General features: G+C 38.9%; 2 protein-coding genes across 3 annotated transcripts in view; one reads left to right on the top strand and one right to left on the bottom strand.

Moving 5' to 3' along the window:
• The window catches only part of LOC131350840 (serine/threonine-protein kinase 32C-like), an 89123-nt gene extending 75284 nt beyond the window's left edge, over nucleotides 1–13839 (bottom strand). The window contains exon 1 of the mRNA XM_058385777.1: nucleotides 13387–13839. Coding sequence (XP_058241760.1) covers nucleotides 13387–13468 — 82 coding nt within the window. The 5' untranslated portion in view covers nucleotides 13469–13839. The remainder of the gene's footprint in view (nucleotides 1–13386) is intronic.
• Nucleotides 13840–18446: 4607 nt separating this feature from the next.
• On the top strand, nucleotides 18447–27340 carry LOC131350784 (leucine-rich repeat-containing protein 27-like). Of its 2 annotated transcripts, none has more exons than XM_058385662.1 (10): nucleotides 18447–19003; nucleotides 20596–20726; nucleotides 20865–20923; nucleotides 21431–21586; nucleotides 22290–22524; nucleotides 23147–23284; nucleotides 24343–24448; nucleotides 24761–24894; nucleotides 26116–26242; nucleotides 27106–27340. In XM_058385662.1, the coding sequence occupies exons 1-10, from the start codon at nucleotides 18803–18805 to the stop codon at nucleotides 27202–27204; spliced, it is 1386 nt and encodes a 461-aa protein (XP_058241645.1). In that variant the 5' UTR covers nucleotides 18447–18802; the 3' UTR covers nucleotides 27205–27340. The 2 variants fall into 2 exon arrangements, with proteins under 2 accessions (XP_058241645.1, XP_058241646.1); XM_058385663.1 differs by having other exon boundaries at nucleotides 18448–18551.
• The last annotated feature ends 17 nt before the right edge of the window (nucleotides 27341–27357 follow it).

Here is a 27357-nt window from a genome sequence, read left to right as displayed (position 1 = left end):
AGCATCTGTGACTAAATGAAATCCCTAATCGGTTAAGGCATCTCATGAGAATCAAGCAGTCTATCTAGATACAGTATACAGACCCCCCACTGACTCTTTAAGGGCAGTGCACTGGCACCAACGCTAAAAAAGAAAACCTAATAATCTGTTCCTTCATCTTATTACAAAACATACAATCAAAACAGAACTGCTTTTCCAAGTAGCACCCCTGCCTTGAATTACAGTTCTCTGAAGCTTAATTTCTATTTTTCAGATCTGAATTAATTATTCAAGTTGCAATCTTATACTTTTGATTATCCATCTATCAGCTTCTATCTTGGCCAATGCATGCACAGACTCAAGAGATGCAAGGGCAGGATAGAGTTTATTAAAGAAACCGGGAAGAAAATTAAAATAATTTGCTATTTATGATCAAAAACAGTGTAAATATGTTAAGTCATGTGGCCATTGTGACAGTATGGACATATCAATGTTCCACTGCTGGGACTTTAAGGTGCCTGTAGTTGCAGAAACTACCAGCATCACCATATAAGGATATTTGTGGGCATTCTCTTTGTGTGTATATATGTCTTAAAAGATGTATTGAGATGTATTTATTCCAGCAACTGTACATGGCATTATATTTAAATCTGTTGTTCCATTGCAGTCAAACTGGGACATGTGCCCCCCTCTGTTTTCCACTTCCTTCAGCTAAAAGGTTCAGCTGAACCCCAGTCTGCATTTTGCAGGTGATCAGCAGGATGAAGACCTAGCTATGGCAGGGCAAAAGTTTAATTCATTCATAATAAGCAGAATTATGTATGAAGGGGGAAAGGGTGAAGCCTTTAGTCTGAAAAACACCTTCCCAACTGTGAAGCATGGGAGTGGCAGCATCGTGCAGTGGGGGGTGTTTTGCTGGGAAAGACACTAGCGCACTTAGATCCAAATATAGTTCCTCTTTCTAAGCATCTAAGTGTCTTTTCCAGTGAAACACCCCCACTACATGATGTTGCCACTCCCTTGATTGTATAAGAAGTACTTGATTTGTAAAGCCCAGCTAATTAGCATCAACGCAATTGATTTGACTCAACTAACACTAACTGTCAATGATACTATATTTAGATTTGTTTTTCCACCATGTGCCTCCCTCAGTTTTCCATCTAAAAGACTATACGTCTGAGCCTTCTGTATACTCAAATTACTATCATCAGCTTGCACTGATTTTTTTTGTGTGTGTGTGTGTGTGTGCGTGTGTGTGCTGAAGAACAATACGGTTTAATGGCTGGCCTTCAGAGCACACTCTCTTTTCAATTTGGGTAGGGACACAATCAGATGATCAGTCATTTTCTCTCTGAATCTTTAATGAAGCTTTGGAATTGAAATGTCAACATGAACACAGGGAACAGCAGCATCACACAGCATTTATTACAACAATAAGGCATCAGATAATTGTCAGCTCCATATTGATGAGATAAACATAAACATTAAAGTGTGAGTATTTATTTGATCTCTTCATATCAATGTCAGGGTGACACACCGGCATCGTTATGAGACACAGACGTGGCAAAAACCCAAAAGCCTTCATATTACAGAATATTAAATACTAAATATTGCCGTTGAACTGTGTGAGTGTAATGCTGCTGTCAATACGTATCTCTTGAATCTATACGTGTTTATTTGTTATTCTTCAGCTTGGTCTTTCTTGACCTCATCTATTAAAACATGAAATAGTTCTCAATATTTTAAAGAGTTCTTTACATGATAGAGACCTCAATGATCAAAAACATACGCTTCATTTCTCATGTTCATTCCCGCTAACTTTTTACTGTTGCACGGTTGATTGCATTAGAAAGGGCTGGTGTGTCGTGCGAGCAGGTCAGATCGATGAAGGACATGTAGCAGATGGGTTTTTATTTGAAGAAACTCTTGCATCTCAACCTCACTGTGTGTCTGTAGAACCCGAGCTGACAGAATCACTGTGCTAATTTTTCTGCTCAGCTTAGTTGTGTCTGTTTATTTTAGGAACTGTGATCCATACACACATTCACCAATGGAAAGCTCTATAATCAGGTTTCACTGCTTCTCTCCTCACTGGATATTGTCTACTCCCATTTGTTGGGAGTGCACAACCTCTGTTTTTCTACAATTAGTGCCTTGGGAGGCTGAAAGACTCTTTAATGTTATAGCACTCAGCCATAAACGTGAGTAAGTACATCCTGATATCATTGTGCAGGAAACCATTCTAGCACATTTTCTATCAGAAAATAAGATATATATAAGATAAATGAAGCTAGAAAATTTCAATAATCTTTACAGTCCTATTTTTGATTTCAATTTGGATTAAAATGAATTGAATTAATTATTTCATAAACACTTTTTAATTGAAAAAAATATTTAATAAATATTTTTATTTATTCAACACATTTATTTATTTATTTATTCATTTATTTATTTATTTATTCATTAATAACAATAAAACTAAATATAGCCTAATAGAATAGCATAGAATACCCTTATGGTCAGTGACAATATTGACAATAAGGGCATGTCAGCCTCAGTGGCAGTTGCAAAAACCTAAGATAAATACAAGTAGCATATACACTCACCATTCACTTTAATAGGAACACCTGTACCCCTGCTTATTCATGCAGTCCAGTCAGCCAATCATGTGGCAACAGCACAAAGCATAAAATCATGCATATACAGTTTCACTTAATGTTCATATCAAACATCCAAACGGGGGGAAAAGTGTGATCTCCGTGATTGCTTTTCAGCGTGGCATGGTTGTTGGTGCCAGATGGGCTGGCATGAGTATTTCAGAAACTGCTGATCTCCTGGGATTTTTATGCACAACAGTCTCAAGATGTTCCACTAGAAGCACATGCATATACCCATGCATGCATAGACTTATGATGACATACTCATAGTCATATACACAATTACATTCACATTAGTGGACTGGCTTTGTGTATTGCACATGTATTTATTGTACTGGCTGGCAAGCTGCTAAAGAACTCTCGTCTTCCACCAGCTGGTAAGAAGAGCCAAATTTCAATGGCAATAAAGATTTTAATACAGTCATTACCTACACTATTATCTTCATTACTGTCCCAAAAAAATTGCAGTTATCACACTAAAATCTTCTTCCAGCTGTAGAACCCTACAACAGAGAATCTACCTCAAAATACTGATATTAATATGGATTACAATCCAATAATTGCATCCAAACTTCATCATTTCATAATCCCTCTTTCAGTTTTTTCATAAGCACTGTCAAAATCTCAGCCTGGGCCAGAGTAGCACTGCTGTTCTGCTGAGCATGTGTGCAATACAGACTGCCATCATGCTCTCAACCTTCAAATCCGATCTCTCAGACAGATCCCTGTTTACCGCTTCAGGGGTAACGGAGCACGCAGGTGCATCAGGAGTGTGAGAGTGAATGTGTTTGTGCAGGCTGTTAACATCAGTGGCAGATTCTGTAGCTGTTGACAAGCTTTCTGAACCAGGAGGCTATGCCAGGAGTATTTACCATGTTTATTTCTCAGTAGTTCACTACACGTGTTATATAGATGATAACCTGACTATGGCAGAGAACATAACTGAACAAGATAAAACATATACAAACAAACATACACATGGCAATCTCTCTCATTCTTACTCTCTCGTTCTTAAGAGCTGCCCAGTTTTAGATAGCTATGTACACATTACACCTTACAACCTAATGTGAATTTGATTGCGGAATACAATTTTTATTATATTATTTTTATTATATATTATATAATTTATTTTATTACATATATATATATATATACATATATATATATATATATATATATATATATATATATATATATATATATATATATATATATATATATATGGGTTTTTTTTAAATATACTTACAATACGTATAGCAACTTTTATTTACGCAGATAATTACTTTTCACTTGTATTTAAATATGAAAAAAATGTATGTATGCAGGGGGAAAGGGTGAAGCCTTTAGTCTGAAAAACACCTTCTCAACTGTGAAGCATGGGAGTGGCAGCATCGTGCAGTGGGGGGTGTTTTGCTGGGAAAGACACTAGCACACTTAGATCCAAATATAGTTCAGAGCCAACAATTAGGTTTTTGTGGTTAGGGATTGAATTTTGGCCTATTCGTTTAACCAAATAATTTTTCATTCAAGGTCTCTCTGATAAACTCGCAATTTCAAAATCATCTAAAAAATCTAATCATTTGATAAGGTCATGCAAGCGCTATTAATTATTTTATTTTATTTTTATTAATTTTATTAATTTTTTTTTTATAGAAGCCAGTTATTTTGACTGTGTGTTTGGGTTATTATCTTTTTGAAAAATCCATCTTCTTCCCAGATTCAGTTTCTTGCTCAATGAGATAAAATTCTTCTTTAATATCTCCCAGTATATCACTCCATTCATTTTCCTCTGGTGACATGAAATGCCCTAGGACTGTTTGCAGAGACGCAGCCACATATGATAACGCTCCATCTCTGTATTTTCAGTAGATATGCTATTCTTGGGATCATATGCACAGCGCTCTTTTTGTTCTGATTTATGTAAATGCCTGCATGCAGATTTTAGACATGCATCTCTGTGCTTCTTCAGCAGAGAAGTTTTGCATGGGGTGTAGGAATGGAGATTGCTGTGCAGTTGATTGCTTATCGTTCTCTGTGTAACGATTGTTCCTGCTGCTTTCAAGTCATCCTGGAATTGTTTTCATGGCTATTGGCTTCTCTCTTACCCTCCTTGTCATTAGTTTGAGAGTCTTGTAAAATCTTCTGTAGGGATGATTGATAGTAGTTCTAGGAAACTTCCAACTGCATATTATCAAACCAGTTGTTATAACAGGCATGTTTCTGGTCTTCGCTATGGCTTTGTAGGCTTCGAGTATCCTTGATAGCTTTAGGAAGCTCCTTTTTCTTTGCCATGATTGCTACTTGTTGTGTGAAGACCTACTCACAACATCATTCATGGGACACATGGTGCACATTACACAAGAACATTTCTGAAGCATTTATATCTAGATTTTTGTAACCTTTATGAATAAACACTTGTGTCTGAATACTTTTCCCTATTTTTTTTAACACATCTTTGTTTACACTTGTGAATAAACATAATAAGACATTGTGTGTGAATGTGAAATGGATTTATTCACTGGGTGTATTTTAAATAATAATAAACAAAAGTGTCCGAATACTTATTTCCGCTCATGGTACCTAGGGAACTGGCTACTGTCAGGCAGTCCCTGAAGAAAGGTTAGTATTTTTGGCACGTTATCTAGTCTGTGAGGTGCACACAATTCACAAAACCATTTCCACATAATTGCTCATGTACTAGCAGCTCTCAGGCTTCATCCTGGGGGGGTCAAAAGCCACAGGCACAAATAACCTGGCTCAGGATGCCAAATCTTTTCCCTTTAAAAGGAAACTGCAATGGTGTTTTGACCACTATCCAAATTAGCACTGGAAACTGAGGCTATCTCAGAGCCCCAAGTAGGACTCAGTGGCCTAGTTGTTGAAATCTGTGCAATGTGGGTAGAATCAGTGGTTTCCACATTTTTCAGTTATTAATGACAGGCTGCACAGAGTGAACCGGGACACTCAAATGGGAGAAATTGCGACCCAGTTGTTGGTCCCAAAAAACAGCAGAGAAATGCTTTTCCACATGGCCCATTATAATCCCATGGCCAGGCAGACAAGGCACATGGACGGATAAAACAGTGCACTGGTTAATGGCCCATTTCTATTGACCTAACCATTCATTGGTGATGTATATATATAATCAGTGCATCTTGCAATAAATGTCAGCTGGTAAATCTGCTGGCCTCCCCAAGCATTCCATTCCCTCTTTCCCTTTATCTCAATCTCCTTTAAAATAGAACTGGAATGGATCTTGTTAAGCTATGAGATATTACTTTGTATCAGCACTCATGAACTATCTTATATGGTTTCCCAAAGAAGTCTGTATATGAACATGAAGAGCGTGGCTGAGGTATGATCTTTCAAAAGAGACACAACTGATAAGGGCACATCATTTATGCCACATAAATTACGCAAACATTACAAATGGCAGGAATTACCACTCCAGACTGGTGGATTACTAAAGCGCTTTCAGCCTCGTAAAATATGATTTATACAAAATGACAGCTTGAAACCATATTATAAGAATAAACGGGCAGAAGTCAGGGGGTTGTTGAAGCCAGTTAAAAGATGGTCCAACACCCAATTCTGTACATCCTGGACCTGTGAGCAAATCTTCACAATTTGGGACACTGATTGCTCAGTGTCTCTAGAATCTTCCCAAAAGAGACAATTTGTACTAGGAGTTCATTCCACATCACTGGCTCGAAAAATAATCACCAGGTTGCAAGGACCCTACAATATCGGGCAGAAGGTCAATTATGATGTATTGCAAATGGATAACATACAGCAGCTTTTTCACATCAGTCTCTTTTAAACAGTAGAAGCAAGCAGTCTCTGTTGCTCTGGAGAAAGCTCGCAGCGAGAGATGAGATGTGAACAGATAGTACTTGGAGACCCATTTCTCACTATTCAAGAGAACAGAGGTTGCCATATCACTTCTTGAACATAAAAGAGGAGCGGTTCAGAAACAACTGGGGAAAAGGTTAGAGATGGATGTAATAGAGGTAATAGAGACCCATTGTTCTTGTGTCTAAGGTGAACGGGGCATGTTTCTGAATGGACTTCTGCCAGCTTCAAAATGTGATTCCTATCCACTTCCTCGTATTGAAGAGCTCCTGCATCAGGTAGAAACATCCCTTTTTACACAATTCTAGAGATTCTCCCACTCCCCCCCAACACACACAGTGTGTTACTCTATTTGCTTAATCACATTTTTTCACACTTCCATTCAGGCCTTCAGGAGTCCCTTGTATATTTCAATGGAATTTGTGCAACAGCCCCACACTGCATATAACACAGCTTAATTGGATGAAATCATAATCAATAGAAACTGGCAGCATCAAATGCCGCATGTTTAGCCAGGCCTTAAGCTGAACTCACAGCAAACTCGGGAAAGTGTGTGATTTGATGAGTGGAGGTACGGTATCTGGACTTACACTTGGGTCACTGATAATATATCTGTAATTTCATCCAACCCATAACCCATGAGCAAAAACAGTGGTTAGTTCCTGGGGGTGGTGGGTTATTATAACAGGTTTGTGCCTAATTCAAACCTCAGCACTGATGTCCTCCTGACTTTTCTAGTCCATTTGGTTTGCAGATTGGCCTGTCAGAGAGTGGGTTGGGGGCTTTTCTGTCGTAGGGGTTGGATAAGGATCACCACCCAGTGTCCTTCCACCCTTTGTTTGACCACCTTGGTCAAGGCAACCACCTTGATGATGGTGAGTACTGCCATTCTAGGAAAAAGAATGATGGCTATATGACAGAGGTATTTATTGTAAATACTGTGTCATAGGTTACTGTGACACAGTAGAAGGTCTTGACATTCATGTACATGCACTTAAGCCATTCAGGCAATTTGCACTGCCCTGGTCCTGATGTTTACGATGAGTGAAATTGAACATGTCTCAGGACTCAGACCTTTTGGATTTGGTTTGGATTACATATAACATGCATATATATATAGATACACAAAAGAGTGCTGAGCTTAGGGGGCATAATCAGCTCATTCAGAATCTGGCTTCTGGCTTGATATCATTTCAAAGACTTTGATCTGCATGCTTGGTGTCCAGTCCAAATTAGGCATCTGCTTCTGCCTAGAATGTATCATGATTACATATCCACTGCAGAAATCTTGAAGTCTACAGCAGATGTTTATGTACATCTATGTTAGATGACATCCTATGTTAATCCCTTTCCATTTCCAGCTATGTCTACCAGACATGACGACATGACTGCAACATTCCTGAGTCACTGGCCAGCAGCAGCAGTACATTATTTATTCATTCTGTTTACATGCTCCCCCTGCTGCCAGGGGAACACCCAGCCCCCAGACCTGACATCCTGACCAGTATTAAATTTCAGGTCACAGAGCGAGAGACAGAAATCACTCCTGTCACTCAACATGAGAAGCGTTTAGCTCACAAAACTGCTGCGGAGAGAGTAAAGTACCTCAGTTTCATTTTCAGTATCTGAGAGGTAAATGATTTTTTTTTAAATAATGCAGCACTTTAGCTGCTGGGCCACAACATTTTGGCCCTGAACTCCAAAAAAAAAAATCATGTGAGCAGAGAGAGCCGAGTAAGCCACAACACAACCTGCTTCACATTACTCGTGACGGATTCATGACAACCGCTTGGTGATGGTGATGCTTTTCAATCAGCAACACTGAAGTGGAGGCAATTACAGCGTGGCAATTACAATTATTGAATGAGCTCTCTCTCTCATCAGCAACTGAAACGAAAACCATCATCGTGATGAGTGTGCCGATAAAAATATTAATGCGCTTGCAGTGGAACAGCTTGTGGTGTCAAAGCTGGCTGAGAAAGTACATATACAATACAAATACAAAACACACACAATCATGATAATCTCATGCACTCTATAATAAATAAAGTTGAATGTTTATTGCATAGACAGACTGAAACTCTTACTAAGATGCATGAAAATAATCCATTAACATAAAGCTTGATGGGACAAATACAAACCAGGCCACTATTTAATGTGCACTGTGCCAACCATAAGTAACTGGTTTTGTTATTTGGTTCTGTATTTAAAGCATCACATTTAAAAATGAAGTAATGTGTACAGAGCTTTCAAGTGAGAGATGTAGTACTCCGGTCTCTCCAATCATGTTAACTATTACTACAGAAAACAATAGTCTAAAACTTGCATTTATGCAGCCTGCATCTGGCTTTGTTTCTTCGTATGTTTGTTTGTTTTTAAATGTTGATTTGCATTTACATTAGCAATCCAAAATAGTTCAATGAACTAAACAAATATAATTGCGTATAATATAGCAGAAACTGAGAACAACTAAAGTGAAATGTACTCTCCTAAGATTGTTAGTGCTATCATTAATAAGCCACGGTCATGCTGACGCATTAAAATGTTCAGCCTTGAAGACCACTGGATGAATTTCATTACGGGATAATTGGCCTGCAGCACAGAGCTCGAATGAAGTTAGGAAAAGAACTGAAAAATCATTGTTTCCAGAGAAACTAGAGCAATTAACATATCTACTGCATTTGCAAAAATGGGGGATTTATAAAGGTTTTAAATAAGGACAACATAACCAGGGGGGCTCCGTATGTATAATATTTCTACATACAGTATGGTGAGTGTGCAATTTACAGAAACAAGGACTAGAATGTATCATACAACAGCATGCCAGAAATAACATGCTTGTATACCCATGGCACCTACCATTACAACAGTACCAACAGTACTGGATATGCTATTTATGGCGGTTATTTGTGCAGCCACCCATAATAGGCTATTCAGGTCTATGTGCAGTGGCAGAGGTGAGCAAAGGAGCACAGAGAGCTGGTGAGTGAAATGCTGCCAGAGGCCAGCCTAAACAGAGCATCACAACACTGCACAGGAGGAGTAGATAACACCATCACACTGTGAAAGAAAGCTCCCTGTCACTCTCGCTCGTGTGTGTGTGTTTGTCTGCCTATATGTGTGAGTATAAGAGGCAGAAAAAAAGAAATCTAACAAGGCGAGAATAGTGAGACAAAGAAAGTCACTGGGCAAGTTAATTTAAGCTAATAAGAGAGAGAGAGAGAGAGAGAGAGAGAGAGAGCAAACGTGAGCAGGGAAAGTGTGAAAGACTAAGTGAGACGTTAACAGCTCTACACCTGACCCATGGAAGTTAACACCTGCACATTTCTGTCTCTAATCATCCTTTCTGGCACAGACTCATTTCTGATTCTGACTACAGATTCGATTAACAAACCCACTCCTCCGTGGATCAAATCAAGGAAATTTCTCAAATTAAATAAGGATTTTCTTTCAAGGGTTTTAAAATGTCTTCATCTTGAGCGGTTAAGATCATTTCTTGCATATGCAGTACTGTGCAAAAACTTTTTTTGTCTTGATGTTTATTTTAGGATTTCTGCATTATTGGGTCAGTAAAGAGTAATGTGAAAGTTTATCATTTAAAAGAGCAATATACCAAGAGAAATTCTACCAAGAAAGCTTGTTAAATAATTGACATGCTTAAAACCGAGCACCAACTCCTAGCTAGCAGCTTGCTTGCCAACGTAATGATGAGCTAGCTTTACATTAAATTATGGCATAGCTTACAGTTACCATCCTTAATTATTTCATTAATAGATTATCTCCACCACTTACCACGGTGTCTTCTTTTCCTCTTCATCTTGTCTTCTCCTTCTTTTCTGGCTTCCACACAGGTAAATTCTCTTCATTTTGAAAAGCATGACAAAATTAATTTGTCACATTTGTCAGAATTAATTCCTGCATGCTAGCAAGATGGTGCCCTCTTTAGAAGAGGTTCTTGGTGTAGCATTGTACATTAGCTACTGGAGGTTTTGGGGTTGGTCTGCACTTTGAGATTTTACATAGTCTTGGCCTTCAGGGGGCCGTCTCAAAACTCAGCACACTAAGGAACTGTCTGCTTCGCCTGTTCGGAGTTCTGTGGTGTCTTTTTGGTTTCTTTCTGGCTAGTTTTGAGTCTTGTTTTCCCTTGCTAGAATTACTAGCCTGTATTAGAAATCATTCTCTGCATTGTTCACTACATCATCCCTATTAGCCTCCACTGTGCATTTTTTTCTCTGTATTTAGTATGCGGCATCATTGTCCCTGCTGAGTTCGTTCTGTCGCATTGTCTCATCTGAGAATTCTACATCTCCCACCATCTATCTAACTACTAGGCCTGTGGAGACATGCCACTATCATGGATGCATGCTCCTTCCTTGCCATACCATGTGCTGTTCATTTCTGAGTATTCTTAGCTATCATCTTCAGCTCTATGGTTGGAGTAGATTTTCTATCTACACAACAGACCCTTTGTTTTTTCTCACTTGAGTCAGATGACCTTCAAATTAATTCACATCAACCACCAGACCCTGCTTTCTTCTTCTTCTTCTTCTTTTTCATACCATCAGAAGAATGTAGCTTTTTCTGACTTCAGAATCTGCTCAAGTGTTTATACAGTATACTGGAACTTTATGCTGGCTCCTATCCCTTTGTCTGCAAAATCTCCTCTGCAGAGAATGCAGAACACTTCTTCCTGTCTAGTTCATAACCTCTCAGCGCTCTCCAATGTGACCCCCCCCTACTGAGTTCACTCCACTGGCTTCCTTCTAGGTTCCTGTCTTTGCATTCGAGGTATCAAAAGACGCCACATTATTTATTCACTCATGCATGCCAACTCAGGTCTTCAAACTCAGGGCAACTGACATGTCCTCCTCTGAGGTCTAAACATGACTGCAATGCAGGATTGTTGCTTTAGTGTCCTGGCTTCTCAATGGTGGATTGAGAGTCTACCTCCACACCGAATGGCTTCTTCTTTGCAGAGAACTAAAGTCCTTCCTCTTCCAGTATCTAGGATAACATTTCCATAGTTTCAGGTAGATCTTAAGGGTGACTGTAACTTTCTACTGCCAAGATGTGTAAGTTTGGGGGCCATGCATCCAAACAGTACTTTAAAAACTTGTTTAAAATGTGCTTCATGAATAAACTGTACTTACAATCCATATGCAATTAAATAGTAACTTTGTTTTTTTGCTATATTTGCTCTGTAAGCAGACTTTCACAAGGGTTTCAATGACAGCAACGTGGTCAATTTGTCTGTAACGATTCTTTGAATGATAGATGATAATATGATCTATAGAGTAATAGATATGTCAAGATATAAAGAGCTCAGATGTCTAATGAAAGCACAGAATGTTCTTTTTTGCCCACTTTTTGTATGGAGCATGATGGGTAATCAGTCTTCTGGTCATGCAGAACAGTAACGTAATATGGAACAGTTAAGACTGTCAATAGATTTTGATGGGAATAAAAAATAATGCACTGGCAAAGTGCTCCAGTTTTTAGCTATTTTTAAACAGAATGCAGATAGAAGGGTGGAAACAACACAAGCCCTTCAGCAAAGTAAGCATTTTCCACTATTTGTATGATTTTCACTGTATAACCTGGCTGTTAAAACTTAGTGGAATAGCCCAGAGCATCTTCTTTTAAATTAAAGTCATTCCTCTCTATCTAATCATTACGATTAACGCCGACTGGTTCTGTCTGTTTCCAGTGCTTTAGGTTAAGTTTGATTAGAACACAGAAATGAATCAAACCCACCTCCATTGCCTTTAGTGGCTGGGTGAAGGACCAAATAAAGTGTGTCGTATTAGATGTATTAGGTATCAGTGGGGAGACAACCAAGTACAGAAACAACAGTTCAATTTTATCCAGCCTTCAAGAAATTAATCAGCCCAGACAGGGACTCGGATCCATACCTGCACAAAGGAGAAAAATGATCTGTCTAGGCAGATATATGTCAGGAAGTACTGAAGTTATTCTGGCAGTTTATGGTGGCTTATGCACATAATAAAAATCACCCATTTTCAAATATAAGGCTCTGAGTCTACACTGTAACTAAATGGGTCATTACATTTTATCACCCCATCGATCCTACATCTCCATTTTTCTATTTCCAGTTGAGTCGCATGATCTAAAACCTGCTAAGATGTGACCTTTTTGGGGGGCTTTTTGAAGCAAAATCCAAATTCTCATCCAGAAGCATTCATAAAGTTCATCGTCGAGTCTGATTTGACTCACGCACCCGAGGAAAGCAGTCAAATCAATCAAGACTCAAATGTTCTTTTTCAGCATAATGAAATCCTCAAGCGCTTCAAGTGGCCCTGTTTTGACAGATTTCACTAATCCCCCTTAATTAATCAGTTAGCTGCCTAATAACTCATGGCATTCTGCAGCATAAGCTATGCATATGAAAAGAATGCAATATAGCTGAAACAGACAGTTAGACATGGTCGGAGGGATATTGGAGGATAAATCAGGAATTTATTTTTCCATGCAACAATGTAAATTATCTTTACAGCAGACTATCTATGACTGCATGGCTCATTTTTAGTAACCAGGATCATCTTCTCTGGACAGCAGTTATTTAGGTTAGACCAATCTTTATGTGCTACTTGAAAAGTACTCTAATGTGTTGCATGCTTTAAGTTATTTTTAATCATTCAGCAATGTGTCTGAAGATCCTGCCAAGGCTATATTTAAGGCAGATGTGTGAAGCAAGGTGTAAAAAAAAGAAAGAAAAAAAAGCAACCTGCGTGTCAAGTTATAATTAAACCATTCGTCTTGTAGAAGTGAAGGAGGAAGACATCCCACGATGGGCAACTCCAAAGAGTGCACGTGCGTGTGAACCAAATGCGTCGGGGCTTAACGCAGGGTGATTGATGTAGGAGTTTAGGCTACTCACCGTCCTCTTTCTCGTCGAAGACCGGTCTCTTAGAGGAGCTATTCGCGCCCATCCTCTTCTTCCACTTGGCCCAGTGAAACATTGAGGCTCAGATGGCATTCCTCGCCCGGTGCGGAACTAAACAGCGCTTTGGTGCCGCTACAGTCCGAGCTCGAGCATCTCTTCTCCACGAGCGGAAAGAACGCCCTGCTAGCGAGTTTGTGATGAAATGAACTGAATGAAAGAAAGAAAGAAAGCAAGACGGGCAGCGAGACGGAAAGAGCCAGCAGAATGGAAGTGAAGTGTAGTGCTCGACGTGTTGGGCTGCTTCTCTCTCTCTCTCTCTCTCTCTCTCTCTCTCTCTGTGTAATGATCTCTGAAGCGCTTCTCTTCTCAGCACCACTCAGCCCCTCCTCTGCTGCTCCAGCCACTTTAACCTATTACAATCCCACTTCCGCCACTGGAACAAAGCAAAACAGTCATTCTCATTATTTCACACACGAGCTCATCGGTTCGTAAAACTTTCATATTTTCTTTATTAAAGTCCGATCTGTTAGGTCTGAAACGTGGAATCCCCACCCCCCACCCCCCTCTACAGTGGGCGTCCCAGTGGTTATTATCCAGACCAGTGCTTCTCTACAGACTCCCAGTGGTCCAGGAAGCACAGTTAGATTATCAACACTGAATGAATTAATGAATCTAATAGATTCTAAGAAAATTGCAGTAGCAATTTCCACACATTTAACCAAGCACATTTAAGTCAGGGTAATGCAGCAGCTCCTAAATATACATTTCACTTGCTTGACACAGTCATTTCACACAAATTGTAGTTTGCCACTATTACTCTTAAATCAGAAGTGCTTTAAACTCTCTAATCATAAATTCATCCTGATACTGGTTCACTAAGTCATGCCCTATGAATTCCATGTAGTATGAAAAGCAAGCTGAGTGACTAAAATGTTATCATTATTACTTTACAGTCACAAAAACCTTTAACGATCCCAACCAGAAGTTGTAGGTCTAAGAGTAAATGCATTCACATCTGCCTTTAGAAAGCCAAAAAGTTTGTGTGCACATGTACATCCATACACCTGACTGAGAAACACAGAAAGGAAGAACCAAGAAAGTCAATCAATTCCATTTTATTTGTCTAGCACTTTTAACACTGGTCATTGTCACAAAGCAGTTTTACAGCTTTATATACACATTTCTATCATTTTTTTTTTTATTCTAAATGAATAAACCAGAGGGTATGGTGGCAAGAAAAATCTCCACAGGATGATATGAAGAAACACTGAGAGCAATCAGACTCAATAGTGGGATGATAAATCATTTCCCTTTCCAACTGTATACTATATAGTCAAAAGTGCAATTGTGTAACCAGGAAGATACACTGATCAGGCATAACATTATGACTGCCTGCCTAATATTGTGTTGGTCCCCCTTTTTGCTGCCAAAACAAAACAAAAGCCTGTCTGACCTGTCAAAGCATGGACTCCACTAGATCCCTGAAGGTGTGCTGTGGTATCTGGCACCAAGATGTTAGCAGCAGATCCTTTAAATCCTGTAGGTTGTGCAGTGGGGATACTTCCAGGACTTAAAGGATACTTTTGATAGATACTGACCACTGCAGACCGGGAACACCCCACAAGAGCTGCAGTTTTGGAGATGCTCTGATCCAGTCATCTAGCCATTACAATTTGGCCCTTCATCAAACTCATTAAGCTTTACCCATTTTTCCTGCTTCTAACACATCAACTTTGAGGACAAAATGTTCACTTGCTGCCTAATATATCCCACCCACTAACAGGTGCCATGATGAGGAGATAATCCGTGTTGTTCATGTCACCTGTCAGTGCTCATAATGTTATGCCTGATTAGTGTATGTACTTATGAGCAAGTTATGAACATGAACATTAGAGATATATCATAATATAAAAGCCTTAGGCCTTGAACCTGACACAGAGCAAGAAATATTGAAAACAAGGCACCCATATTATTCAAAATGAAATCAGTTTAAAGTTCATATGTGAATATGTATGCAAATCAAGTTGAAAAACCACAGCCAGACTTTAGAATATCTTTGGTTCAACATTACTTCAGTATACATTTTTTTTTTAATTATTTTGTAAGCACTTGCAAAATAATAGTAAATTTAATAATCTGATAAATTAGGTACAATATATGCTTTAAGTTTTAGCCACATATTTACACATTTAATGTGTTTAAGTAATTCTAATAATTGTGTAAAAATCACAGATTTGTTTTTGTCATATTTACTGAAACACTGAATATTTTTTCAGAAGAAGTACACACAACTGTTAGTCAGAATAACTCTTTATTTAAAACACACACACACACACACACAAATTCTGGGTTAATTACAGTCTTGTTCTTTATTTAGTGAACCCCAGATTAGATACTTGTCAACGGTTCATTCGCTATGAATAAGAATTTGTTCATCAACACATGTATTGTTTCAAAACTGGTGAAGATTTATGTGTAGGACACTCGAGTTCAGCCATGCCAAATATAGCAAAGCATGTGTTTATGGACCTCATTCTGTCCATTGTCATTGTCAGGCTTGGGCCTCTTAGTTTCAGTAAAGGGAAATCTAAATGATACACCATTCAAGGACATTGAAGACAATTGCATGCTTCAAAATTTGTGGCAACAGTATAAGGAAGGCCTCTATATGGGTGTGATGGTCAGGTTTGGCTCTTTTCTACATAGGACCAGCTTTAATCACCTAAAAGAAATTAAAAAAATATATATATATTCAAATGGCTTTCCATAGGATCCACAACAAATTGTTAGAAAGCAGATAGACTAATAGAGGAACTGTAGATCATGCATAAGTTTATGTACTTACTCTCAGGATACACATATAATGTCAGTAGCTCTGTGGTATGAAGGATGATTTGGTTTTGATGGTCAAAAATCTTTGCTGCTTCTTTTTTGCCCAGATGTTATATGGTATATCACTGTTTTTCTCTCTCACTTTTTCATCCACTGCCAAATGATAGCATCAGTACAGCAGCTATTCTGAATGACACTATCCATAATTCAGTGTTTCACAGCTATTACACTATGGTGACGGAGGGTATGGTCTGAACAAGACACTGTCTTCTCTGTCTGCTTGTATTATAAACACCAAAAACTGTGATTTCATTTGGGGCTAGTCCACTTTCAAGTGGACTCAGTATGTTTCACTATCATATAATAAAAACTTTAATGTGTAACTTTAATCATTTTAATATGTGTCTGAGCAAAATTCATAAATGAAACAGACTTTAAAAAGTATAATAATACTATTTGAATATTATGTTCATATAAGTAAATCTGGACTGAGGAGATCCCTGGCTGCAAAATGTTTGAGATCTTCAGGGCTATAAATTAAATAATGTATTTTTGTAATGACCCTATGAAGGTGGAGCTCACTATCAAATAGTGTTGCTGAACAAAATTATTGGAATACTAAGTAGAGATGGGTAAAAAAAATTGTTGCTTACATTTATGGCATTTTGCAGATGCTCTTATTCAGAGACATTTATCTAATTTATACAACTGAACTGTTCAGGGTTAAAGACCTTGCTCAAGGGCACAGCAGTGGCAGCATGGTAGTGGTGGGATTTGACCTCACAACCTTTCAATCTGTAATCCAACATAACTGTGTAACTGTGAAAGGTTCTTCACATTTTAACAATAAAAGAAGATAACAAGATAAAAGAAAAGATACAGCTGCATTGAGGTGGCATTTAATTGTACATTTGGAAACTATCATCTCCTAATGTGACCCTCTGAGAATTTTTTTGCCTAATCCACTAATTCACTCCTAATCCACTGTGCAAGGGTGGAATCCTTCCTTTTTTCTTTTCATTACAAATCTGTATGTTTTAAGTTTCTTCATTATTGATCTTACAATGATTCTTGGAATTTTAATGGCATCTAGGTATTTTTTATAGCCCTTGTCCTATTTACACAATGTCATCATACTTTCATTTCATGTAAATTTAGTATATTTTTTTTTCCATTTTTCTATTTTCTAAAAAAAAAACCCAGAAAATATTCACCAACCAGGCATAACATTATGACTACCTGCCTAATATTGTGTTGATCCCCCTTTTGCTGCCAAAACAGCCCTGACCCATCATGCACTATGTATTCTGACACCTTTATATCAGAACCAGCATTAACTTCTTCAGCAATTTGAGCAACAGTAGCTCGTCTGTTGGATCAGACCACACAGGCCAGCCTTCACTCCCCACGTGCATCACTGAGCCTTGGCCGCTCATGACCCTGTCACCGGTTCACCACTGTTACTTCCTTGGACCACTTTTGATAGATACCGACCACTGCAGACTGGGAAAACTCCACAAGAGCTGCAGTTTTGGTGATGCTCTGATCCAGTCATCTAGCCATCACAATTTGGCCCTTGTCAAACTCGCTCAAATCCTTACACTTGCCCATTTTTCCTGCTTCTAACACATCACCTTTGAGGACAAAATGTTCACTTGCTGCCTAATATATCCCACCCACTAACAGGTGCCATGATGATGATAATCCGTGTTATTCCTGTCACTGCTCATAATGTTATGCCTGATCGGTGTACATCAGGGATGTCCAATCTTATCCAGAAAGGGCCGGTGTGGGTGCAGGCTTTCATTCCAGCCAAGCAGAAGCTACAAATGATTCCAACTGGCTAATCAACTGATCTTGGCTTTCAGTGGACTCAGGTGTGGCTTCTGCTCAGTTGAAATGAACACCTGTACCCACACCTGCCCTTTGTGGATAAGTTTGGACATCCCTGGAGTACATAATATGTATCATGGGTGTTTTTGGGTGGAAAGTTAACAATAAGATAAGCTTCCTGAATACAGCAATATAGTTTAAGAACAATGCTATTTATATTTATATTTAAAAGCTATTTATTCAATACCCCATTGAAATATTGTGTTAATTAATTTTGTGTAATTCTCGTGTACGTTCGTGCAACGGACGTCGTGAAAACGCAAAACACTGGACCTTTTCTGGCGTCTTCCGCACGCCGTAGATTTTGTTTCACTTTCTTGACACGTTACCATGGCAACACTGCACAACATCCCATAAGGGCAGGAAAAGCGCGTTATGAAAAGGAATACATGGGAAAACTGCAGCGCTTTTTGTCTTATAAGTATAGATTTAAGGTTGGTGCTCGGTGACTATAAACCTCCCCTAAAGCGCTTAGTTGGAATCGGTAGAAGAATAGAACTTTATTAGGCAGCATAGCAGCACAAGTTGCTAGGCTAATTAGTTAGCTAGGTTAACGTGTGTACAAAAGTCCACTTGCATAAAGTGAATGGCTAAATAACTATAATCCACTCCGCTGCAAAGTTGTGTCATAATCAGAGCCGGCATGAAAAGTTAGCACATTATATAATGATAGATAATAACAGCTATGGAAGAGGACCTGTGTGATCTCCACTTGAGTCTTGACTGCGGTGAGAATGCGCTAAAATCCCCGAGCCGAGGCTCTGCGCGTCGAGGTGATGATTCTTCAGAGCATCAAATGAATCATGACTCATCCGACATCTTTTATCTAAGCAGACAGAAGCTGAAGGTCATTCCAGACTATGTGCGCAAGTACACTCCACTCAAGGTACACAAGGACACAGCAGTGTGTTATGAATTACACTGATTTAATTAGGAGTATGTTTATCATGCTTACATGTCATTGCTGCAAGGGGTCTTTGCTTGGGTTTACACGATTAGATTCACACACACCTATAATCAGTCTTATAGGGCAGGGGTGTCAAACATACACTGTATTGCCAAAAGTTTTGGGACACCCCTCTAAATTATTGAATTGTTTTTCAGGGGTTGGCCCCTTAGTTCCAGTGAAAGGAACTCTTAAGGCTTCAGCATACCAAGACATTTTGGACAATTTCATGCTGCCAACTTTGTGGGAACAGTTTGGGGATGACCCCTTCCTGTTCCAACATGACTGCAGACCAGTGCACAAAGCAAGGTCCATAAAGACATGGATGAGTCCTGACCTCAACCTGATAGAACATCTTTGGGATGAATTTGAGCAGAGACTGTGAGCCATTCCAAAACTGAGACGTCTGCCTTTACATGCACATGAATGTAATATGGAGTTGGCCTGCCCTTTGCAGCTATAACAGCTTCAACTCTTCTGGGAAGGCTTTCCACAAGGTTTAGGAGTGTGTTTATGAGAATACTTGACCATTGCATTAGAAGTGCATTTGTGAGGTCTGACACTGGTGTTGGAAGAGAAGGTCTGGCTCACAGTCTCCACTCAAGTTTTTCTAATGGGTTGAGGTCAGGACTCTGCACTGGTGTACATTTATGTTGGAACAGGAAGGGGTCATCCCCAAACTGTTCCCACAAAGTTGGGAGCATGAAATTGTCCAAAATGTCTTGGTATGCTGAAGCATTAAGAGTTCCTTTCACTGGAACTAAGGGGCCACGCCCAACACCTGAAAAACCATACCTGAATTCAATGATTTGGAGGAGTGTCCCAAAACTTTTGCCTGCAGATCAGGGTCGCTAGGCAAATTAATAAAAATCCTTTTGTGGAGTATAATTGAAGTGAAAGTTTAGAAAACAAAAACAGAGCTGGAGGAATTACTCAGTTGTTAACACTAATAATACAGAAGTCCCAAAGACTGCAAGGTATTAGTTTTTTCCTGTTACAAATGTTATAATCAATAACAATAAAGTATTTTTTGTATGTCATTCATTTTCTTTAATGAAATGTCTGTAGTTGAGTTGATATGGACCCAAAGTTGATGCTCAACATTAGCTGAAATCCATCAGCGTGTCGCCTGAGCTCGTGCTTCAGTGAAAAAGATAAGACACATGGAAGAAATCCAACATGTTGAACAAGAATGTGGTGCAACAGCTTCTTGAAAAATTAATATTCCAAATATTGAACATTTAATATTTTTGTTAATTGTAAAGCTTCATATTTATTTCCATTAAAAAAAGATTTTCAGTGTGTGGACTTTTGGACATTACTGTTAATCTAAACTATATACAGTATATACTTATTTTTGGTAATGAATTGAATTGTCTTATAAGTGATACCTTTTGATATAGCATGATGTCTTATAGGTGCTAAACAGTATGGTCACAAACTATAACTCTTTGTGCATGCAGCATGTAAACTCCTGCTAGAGAGCTAAGTGAACTTACCATGGTTTTCTTTCCTTTTCACTTCCTTTTAAGAATTTGTATCTTGAAGGAAATGAGTTGTCCAGTCTCCCAGACAATCTGTTCAGCAGTCTGCCACATTTGCTTTGGCTGGACCTGAGAAATAACCAGCTCACTTGTCTTCCTGCTGATATCGGTCAGCACAGGTACAGCAAAACTTGTTCTACACACCATTTATCATAAATAATTTAGTCCTGCTTGGAGAAAATGTGAAATTGTTTATTCTATTGTCACCTCAACAACTCATCTAACTCAGTCCTCGTATTGTTCCACGATCTCTTCAGATGCTTGAAAACGATGCTGCTGGAGGGGAACCTGATTACAGAACTTCCAGTGGAGTTAGGTATGTTCTAAGATCACATGTAACCATGACATTTCTTTATCAAAGTAATCTTTTTTTTCCCAGTAGAGTACCAAATGATTACAGTTGCATTCTATTATTATTATTGAATTATAAATGACTGCCCTGGAGTCATTGAAGCTATTGATTTTTTTTTATTATTTGTAAAAGTCTTATGATTGTGAAATGAAACTCACAGCCACAACAAGACATTACAGAGAATTTAGAACTCATGACAAACTAATACTCAGGCAGAAAAAAATGAACAGCTTACTCATTGTGAGAAAGTTGGTGCCCAGGTCTAATTCCACTCTTTATCATGTCCAACTCCCTTAAAACCTTCACTGACAGGAAACATCGTCTACAAAATGGTCATCCTTCACAAGAGTAGCACTCATCGTATAAAAGCTTTTTCCTAAATAAGTTGTCAAATAACATTTAGACTGGTCCTGAGATGGTTTGGAATTCAATTGCTCCTTTAACTCCTTCCTTGTTGTCTTTTCCTGGCAGGTAATACGATCACACTACGAGCTCTGAGCCTGAGGAACTGTCCCATCTCGTTCCCGCCGCAGGAAGTGCTGCAGCAGGGTCTCGCACACATCCTGCAGTTCCTGCGTCGCACAGCCGTGGCTCAGCGGCCCCTCAGCATGCACAGCGCGCACACGGGTCTGTACGCCAGCCAAATCAATGCTAGCATTTCCCTACCTGTGTGTTTGTGTGTTTGTTTGTGTGTGCATGCATATGTTTATGTATATAAATGTGTGTGTGTGTTGTGTGTGTGTGTGTGTAATCACTCACCATCTGTGGCTTTGCATAAAAAGGATGGCCTGCTTCAAAAATAGCTTCCTGCCCTGGTTCTGCTATAGCAGTGTGACTTCTGTTCCCTTGGAGATGATGCGTGTGGCTCAACTGCCTCATGGCACAGCGTGACCCTGTAATATTTTTAGCTGGATGAAAATGATGGATAACCTCTGGCACTGCCCTGCATCTGCCTCAGGGGCTGCACGTGCTAAATACATTCGTAAACTATGTTACAAAGAAAACATATTGAAATCAGTTTGCTTTCAAGATTGCTTGTTTGCCCAGAAACATGTGATGCTGTTACACTGTAATTGCAATTGATTTACAGCGTCCTGCAGCTCGACATCATCTTTTCATATTGTATTACTGAATGTCATCTTGCTCACTTGTTTACTGTAATGAATTCCTAACAGAGTTACGGTACAATAGATTGCCTTTCACTTCACATTTTAGCTACAGCAAACAGTTTTCTGCTCTCCTGTGACCTTAGAGGTCATGATATGCCCATACTCACTTTGTGGCTGTATGCATTTGCATATAAAAAAAACTCACTCCTGCTGGTCCCTAGCTTTAGACGTGCCAGCTGTGGAGAAGCTGCCACTGTCCGAGATTCTCCAGTCTAGCCTGGATCTGTCTGAGGCGGATGACAATGAGATCCACCGCTTCAAGGAGCTCAGGCAGCGAATGATCCAGATGGACAGAGCAGATCTCGGGCACGTTACACCGGTCAATTCACCGCAGCACCACCTACGAGCAGCAGAGGGAGACAGATCTCACCAAACTCATCCTCCATCCATCAAAAGGTACACCGATCAGGCATAACATTATAAGCACCTGCCTAATATTGTGTTGGTCCCCTTTTGCTGCCAAAACAGTTCTGACCCATCGAGGCATGGACTTCACTAGATCCCTGATGGTGTGCTGTAGTATCTGGCACCAAGATGTTAGCAGCAGATCATTTAACTCCTGTACGTTACATGACTTAAAGGACTTCCAGGACTTAAAGGATAGTTTTGATAGATATTGACCACTGCAGACCAGGAACACCCCACAAGAGCTGCAGTTTTGGAGATGCTCTGATCCAGTCATCTGGCCATCACAATTTGGCTCTTCATCAAACTCGCTCAAATTCTTACTCCTGCCCATTTTTCCTGCTTCTAACACATCAACTTTGAGACAAAATGTTCACTTGCTGCCTAATATATCCCACCCACTAACAGGTGCCATGATGAGGAGATCATCAGTGTTATTCACGTCACCTGTCAGTGCTCATAATGTTATGGCTGATCAGTGTATACAAATATATATGAGTTGAAAGGCTTGTGTCCTTTGATTTAATAAATGAGAATAACAGAGTGGAAAGTAAACCACTATACTGAATGCTGATAAAGTAAGCCTGAAAAATATTTAATGGCTACATCACAGGGATCAAGAGTTAACAAGAGGAATGTTCTCGGAGCTTCCTCCATGTGATGTGCAGAACTGGAGGAGATCAGAGGAGAGAAGATTGGCTGCCATGAGGGAGTTAAAGGAAAAACAAGCTTCACTAGAACAAAAAAGGAAGTAAGTATGCTTGAAAGTAGTCTTTCATTTTAAAGGAGCAGTTTGTCATGTGCTCTTCCTAGAGAGCCCTCTAAGAGTTTATAAGATGAATTGAGATTGAAAATGAAAACTCTTCTTTCTACTTCCCCTCAGCTGATCTAAGACACTCTTCACGACTTTAAGGAAAACAAGCAGAACCAAACAAATTAGAATTCATAACAAAGAAGTAATTATATGGCGATCAGGTCGATCACAGTTTATCTACAGTATATTTAATATCATGTCATTATTACCGGTATCCAAAGAAAGTTATTACAAAATCCATAAAGCAGTTAAAGGAGTAAGTTACACAACAAAGTTTTCATATCGAATTCAAGTCTGTGTACTGAATCTTAAGTAGAATCGATTTCTGCTGCAGATACAGTGATGTTCCTGAGAAATGAGAGCTGGTTTCAGTCCAGTGGTGACTTAAACCCAAGCCCTTGATGTATCTCATTTTGGCACACAGAGAGCTTTTAGCTAATAACATCAATTCATCTGATCTTACATGATTAATCCGTAGCAGGTTTAGAAAAACAGAACTAGATAAAAATAAATTTGGTTAAGCAGAACAAAGACAGACCTTAAAATTATACTGTTTTCTTAAGCTGAGGATATTTAAAGAAACACTGCAAAATTAAAGCTTTATTAAACAATAGATAGATAGATAGATAGATAGATAGATAGATAGATAGATAGATAGATAGATAGATAGATAGATAGATAGATAGATAGAGTTTAAATGCTTTAAAAATATGAAACAAATATATACAAATATATATAGACCTTAATATTATACTGTTTTCTTACATTGATGATATTTAAAGAAACACTACAGCAATTAAAGCTTTATAAATCAATAGATAGATAGATAGATAGATAGATAGATAGATAGATAGATAGATAGATAGAGTTTAAATGCTTTAAAAATATGAAACAAATATATACTTTTAATAATTTAAAAATCACATTTTCAGTAATAAAAAAGATCTTTTGTTACATAAATAACTTCTCACCTCTCTGGGGTGTGTGTGTCTTAGAAATGAGGAGCTGTTGCAGGAGTGGAGAAACCAGGCCAAGATCATGCAGGAGAGAAAGATACTGGAACACAAGCAGGACCAGAGTGAGAGACACCGGAAAGATGAGGTAGAACATTATTTTCTGATATCATATTTTAATTTACAGAAAAATAATAAATAGATAGATGACCTCTCCTACAGTCTACACTCAATGTTTAGCTAAAAAAAAAATTTATTACGGTAAACCTGCAGTGCTATTTTTTCTTATTTTCCCTGCAAAGACTCTGTAAAAGACAATGTCGCAGCATTTGTCCTCGTAGCTCCTTCCCAGATAGTCGGAGAGTCAGCTAGCAGGGTTCAGAGTCAGTTTTCCTATTCACTCATCGGGGACTGAAACTACGACAAATGAATGAAATCAAACTGCTGCTTGTTTGTGCAGTGTCTGAAGAATGCTGCTGACACCTCCACTAATCCAAACAACAGTGGCGATGCTCTGAATAACGACTCACTCAGCGAAGCCCATAACACTCAACAGACATCATTAAGAACACGAAAGGAGACAAAGGAGGCCAGGTACTAAGGATATATTTCATATGCTAGAAAGTGATAGAGTAGACCTTCATACCTGTGCTTTGCATAGTGTACCCTAAATACCGGAAAGAATGTGTTGTATGAAAATGGGACTTTGCACTATTGCATAATTGGACAATTATTTTAATTCCAGTGTTGAATTACAGTTAAAACTTGCTGCTTGGAGGAATTTTGGCAAACATATTGGCGAAAAATATTTAGCAAACAGGTAACTGTAGCATTTATTCAATCACAATCAGGATGAATCAGATGATAACAGATCTACTCTTACTATTAAGTCACAAATGAAAAAAAGGAATTGGTGTTCCAATCACTTCCATGGCCACAGGTGTATAAAGTCAAGCACCTAGACATGCAGACTGCTTCTACAAACATTTGTGAAAGAATGGGTCACTCTCAGGAGCTCAGTGAATTCAAGAGTGCTACCATGATAGGTTGTCACCTGTGCAATAAGTCCATTCGTGAAATTTCCTCACTACTAAATGATTCCACGGTCAACTGTTAGTGGTATTATAACAAAGTGGAGGCAATTGGGAACAACAGCAACTCAGAACTTTCTGAAGAGTTGATGCTGCAAAAGGGTGGGCCAACTCTGTATTAAACCTTATGGATTAAGAATGGGATGTCATGAAAGTTCATGTGTATGTAAAGGCAGATGTCCCAAAACTTTTGGAAATATAGTGTATGTTCACAATACATAATGTAATACCTATGGCCCCACAGCCACTGAGACTATGCTGCATGTTGCTGAAAAATAATGATGATCAAGAGATCTTTCTCCGAACAGAGAGTATTGCGTCTGGATGCATTTTTACAAATCTGACTTTCTAGGAAAAACTTTAATTAGACATGATTTCTAGTGTCTAACACAACTGTTGCCATTTTCTCTCGCATAGTTAACCTTGGTCCTCATTGGTCTAACCATGGAGAGCAAACGATTTACAATACCGACCTCTAGTGGTCATGGTTGTCGCATGCAGACACATTTGGATTGATTAATCCTGTTGGCTCTTTTAATTTAGTCTGCTTTAGAGCTTAAATGAACTTGAAAGGAACTCACTGAAACGAACCTATTCAAGTAAAGAAGAGAACCATTTCACTAAATTAGCTGACCTGAGTGAGATTAATTCCTCCGCTCCAAGTAGAGCAGCCAGTGAAGTGTGTGTTCATTTGTATTTTTGTCTGTTGTGTGTGTGCCTTAAGGGAGGTAAGGGACCGGGAGCTTGAGCAGCGCATCAGGACTCATGTTCAGATGATGCAGCAGAGACGCAGAAGACCCCGAGGCTCACCTGCGGAAGAGGCGAAGGCAGCGGCTCAAGAGATGCAGGAGGTGAAGAAATGATCTAAGTGTTTTATAGTTAATGCAAACATAGTCACACAGAGGGGGAGACAGATAATGGCTATCATTTATCAAATTTGCATAGAAAAGCATAGATGTGAGTACACAGCATTGTGTATGAACAGATGTGTGCTTAATTCATTAAACTGTTTGTAGCAGTGCCTTGAGTATAAATCAGATGAAGGTTAAAGATAAAAAAATTTGCTGTGAAATTATTTTTTCAGAAAACTAAAAAAAAACAGAAATAAAATCAAACAAAAGAGTAGAAAATAGAAAGAATTGACCAATAGGTTTGATTATTGCAATCCTTTGGATCAGAGCATCTCCAAAACTGCAGCTCTTGTGGGGTGTTCTGGTCTGCAGTGGTCAGTATCTATCAAAAGTGGTCATGGGGGCCAAGGCTCAGTGATGCACGTGGGGAGCAAAGGCTGGCCAGTGTGATCCGATTCAACAGACAAGCTACTGTTGCTCAGATTGCTGAAGAAGTTAATGCTGATTCTGATAGAAAGGTGTCAAAGTACACAGTGCATCGCAGTTTGGTAGCGAAAGGGGGCCAACACAAAATTAGCCAGGTGGTCATAATCTTATGCCTGGTCTGTGTATACATACATCTATTTTCACATGGAAATAAGCAATGTGATAAGGTATGGTAGGTGAGTAGACTGAACTGATTAATATCACCTACCACAAAGGGAGTTTCTCTCAGACTGGCAAACTAAACTCTAACTGTCCATTTGCAGTGAAAACTAACTCTGTATTTGCATTCTGAGTGTTTATTTTTGCATTTTGAAATGTAAACATGTAAAGTGAAGAAGAAAAGAAAGGACTGAAATGAAACTGACTTCTTTTTCAAGGTAAAACAGCTGCAGATGGAGCTTGCTGAAAGGAGACGGGTGAAAGATCTGGAGTATCGCTTGAGTGCCTTCACTGGAGAGGTTTCTTATGATAAATAACTTGAACTCGACTCACATTTTATGATAAATAACCTGCTAGTACCTGTACAAGCTGCAGTATTACAGGCCCTCAGTGTAATGTGTGGAAGTGGGGGTGCGCTGCTTACTTCATTACTGATAAAGATGGTGAGTTTGACCATACGGTGGCGCGTT

Source organism: Hemibagrus wyckioides, linkage group LG03 (assembly GCF_019097595.1).
Source record: "Hemibagrus wyckioides isolate EC202008001 linkage group LG03, SWU_Hwy_1.0, whole genome shotgun sequence".
Taxonomy (NCBI): domain Eukaryota; kingdom Metazoa; phylum Chordata; class Actinopteri; order Siluriformes; family Bagridae; genus Hemibagrus; species Hemibagrus wyckioides.
This window is presented reverse-complemented; position numbering and strand designations above follow the sequence as displayed.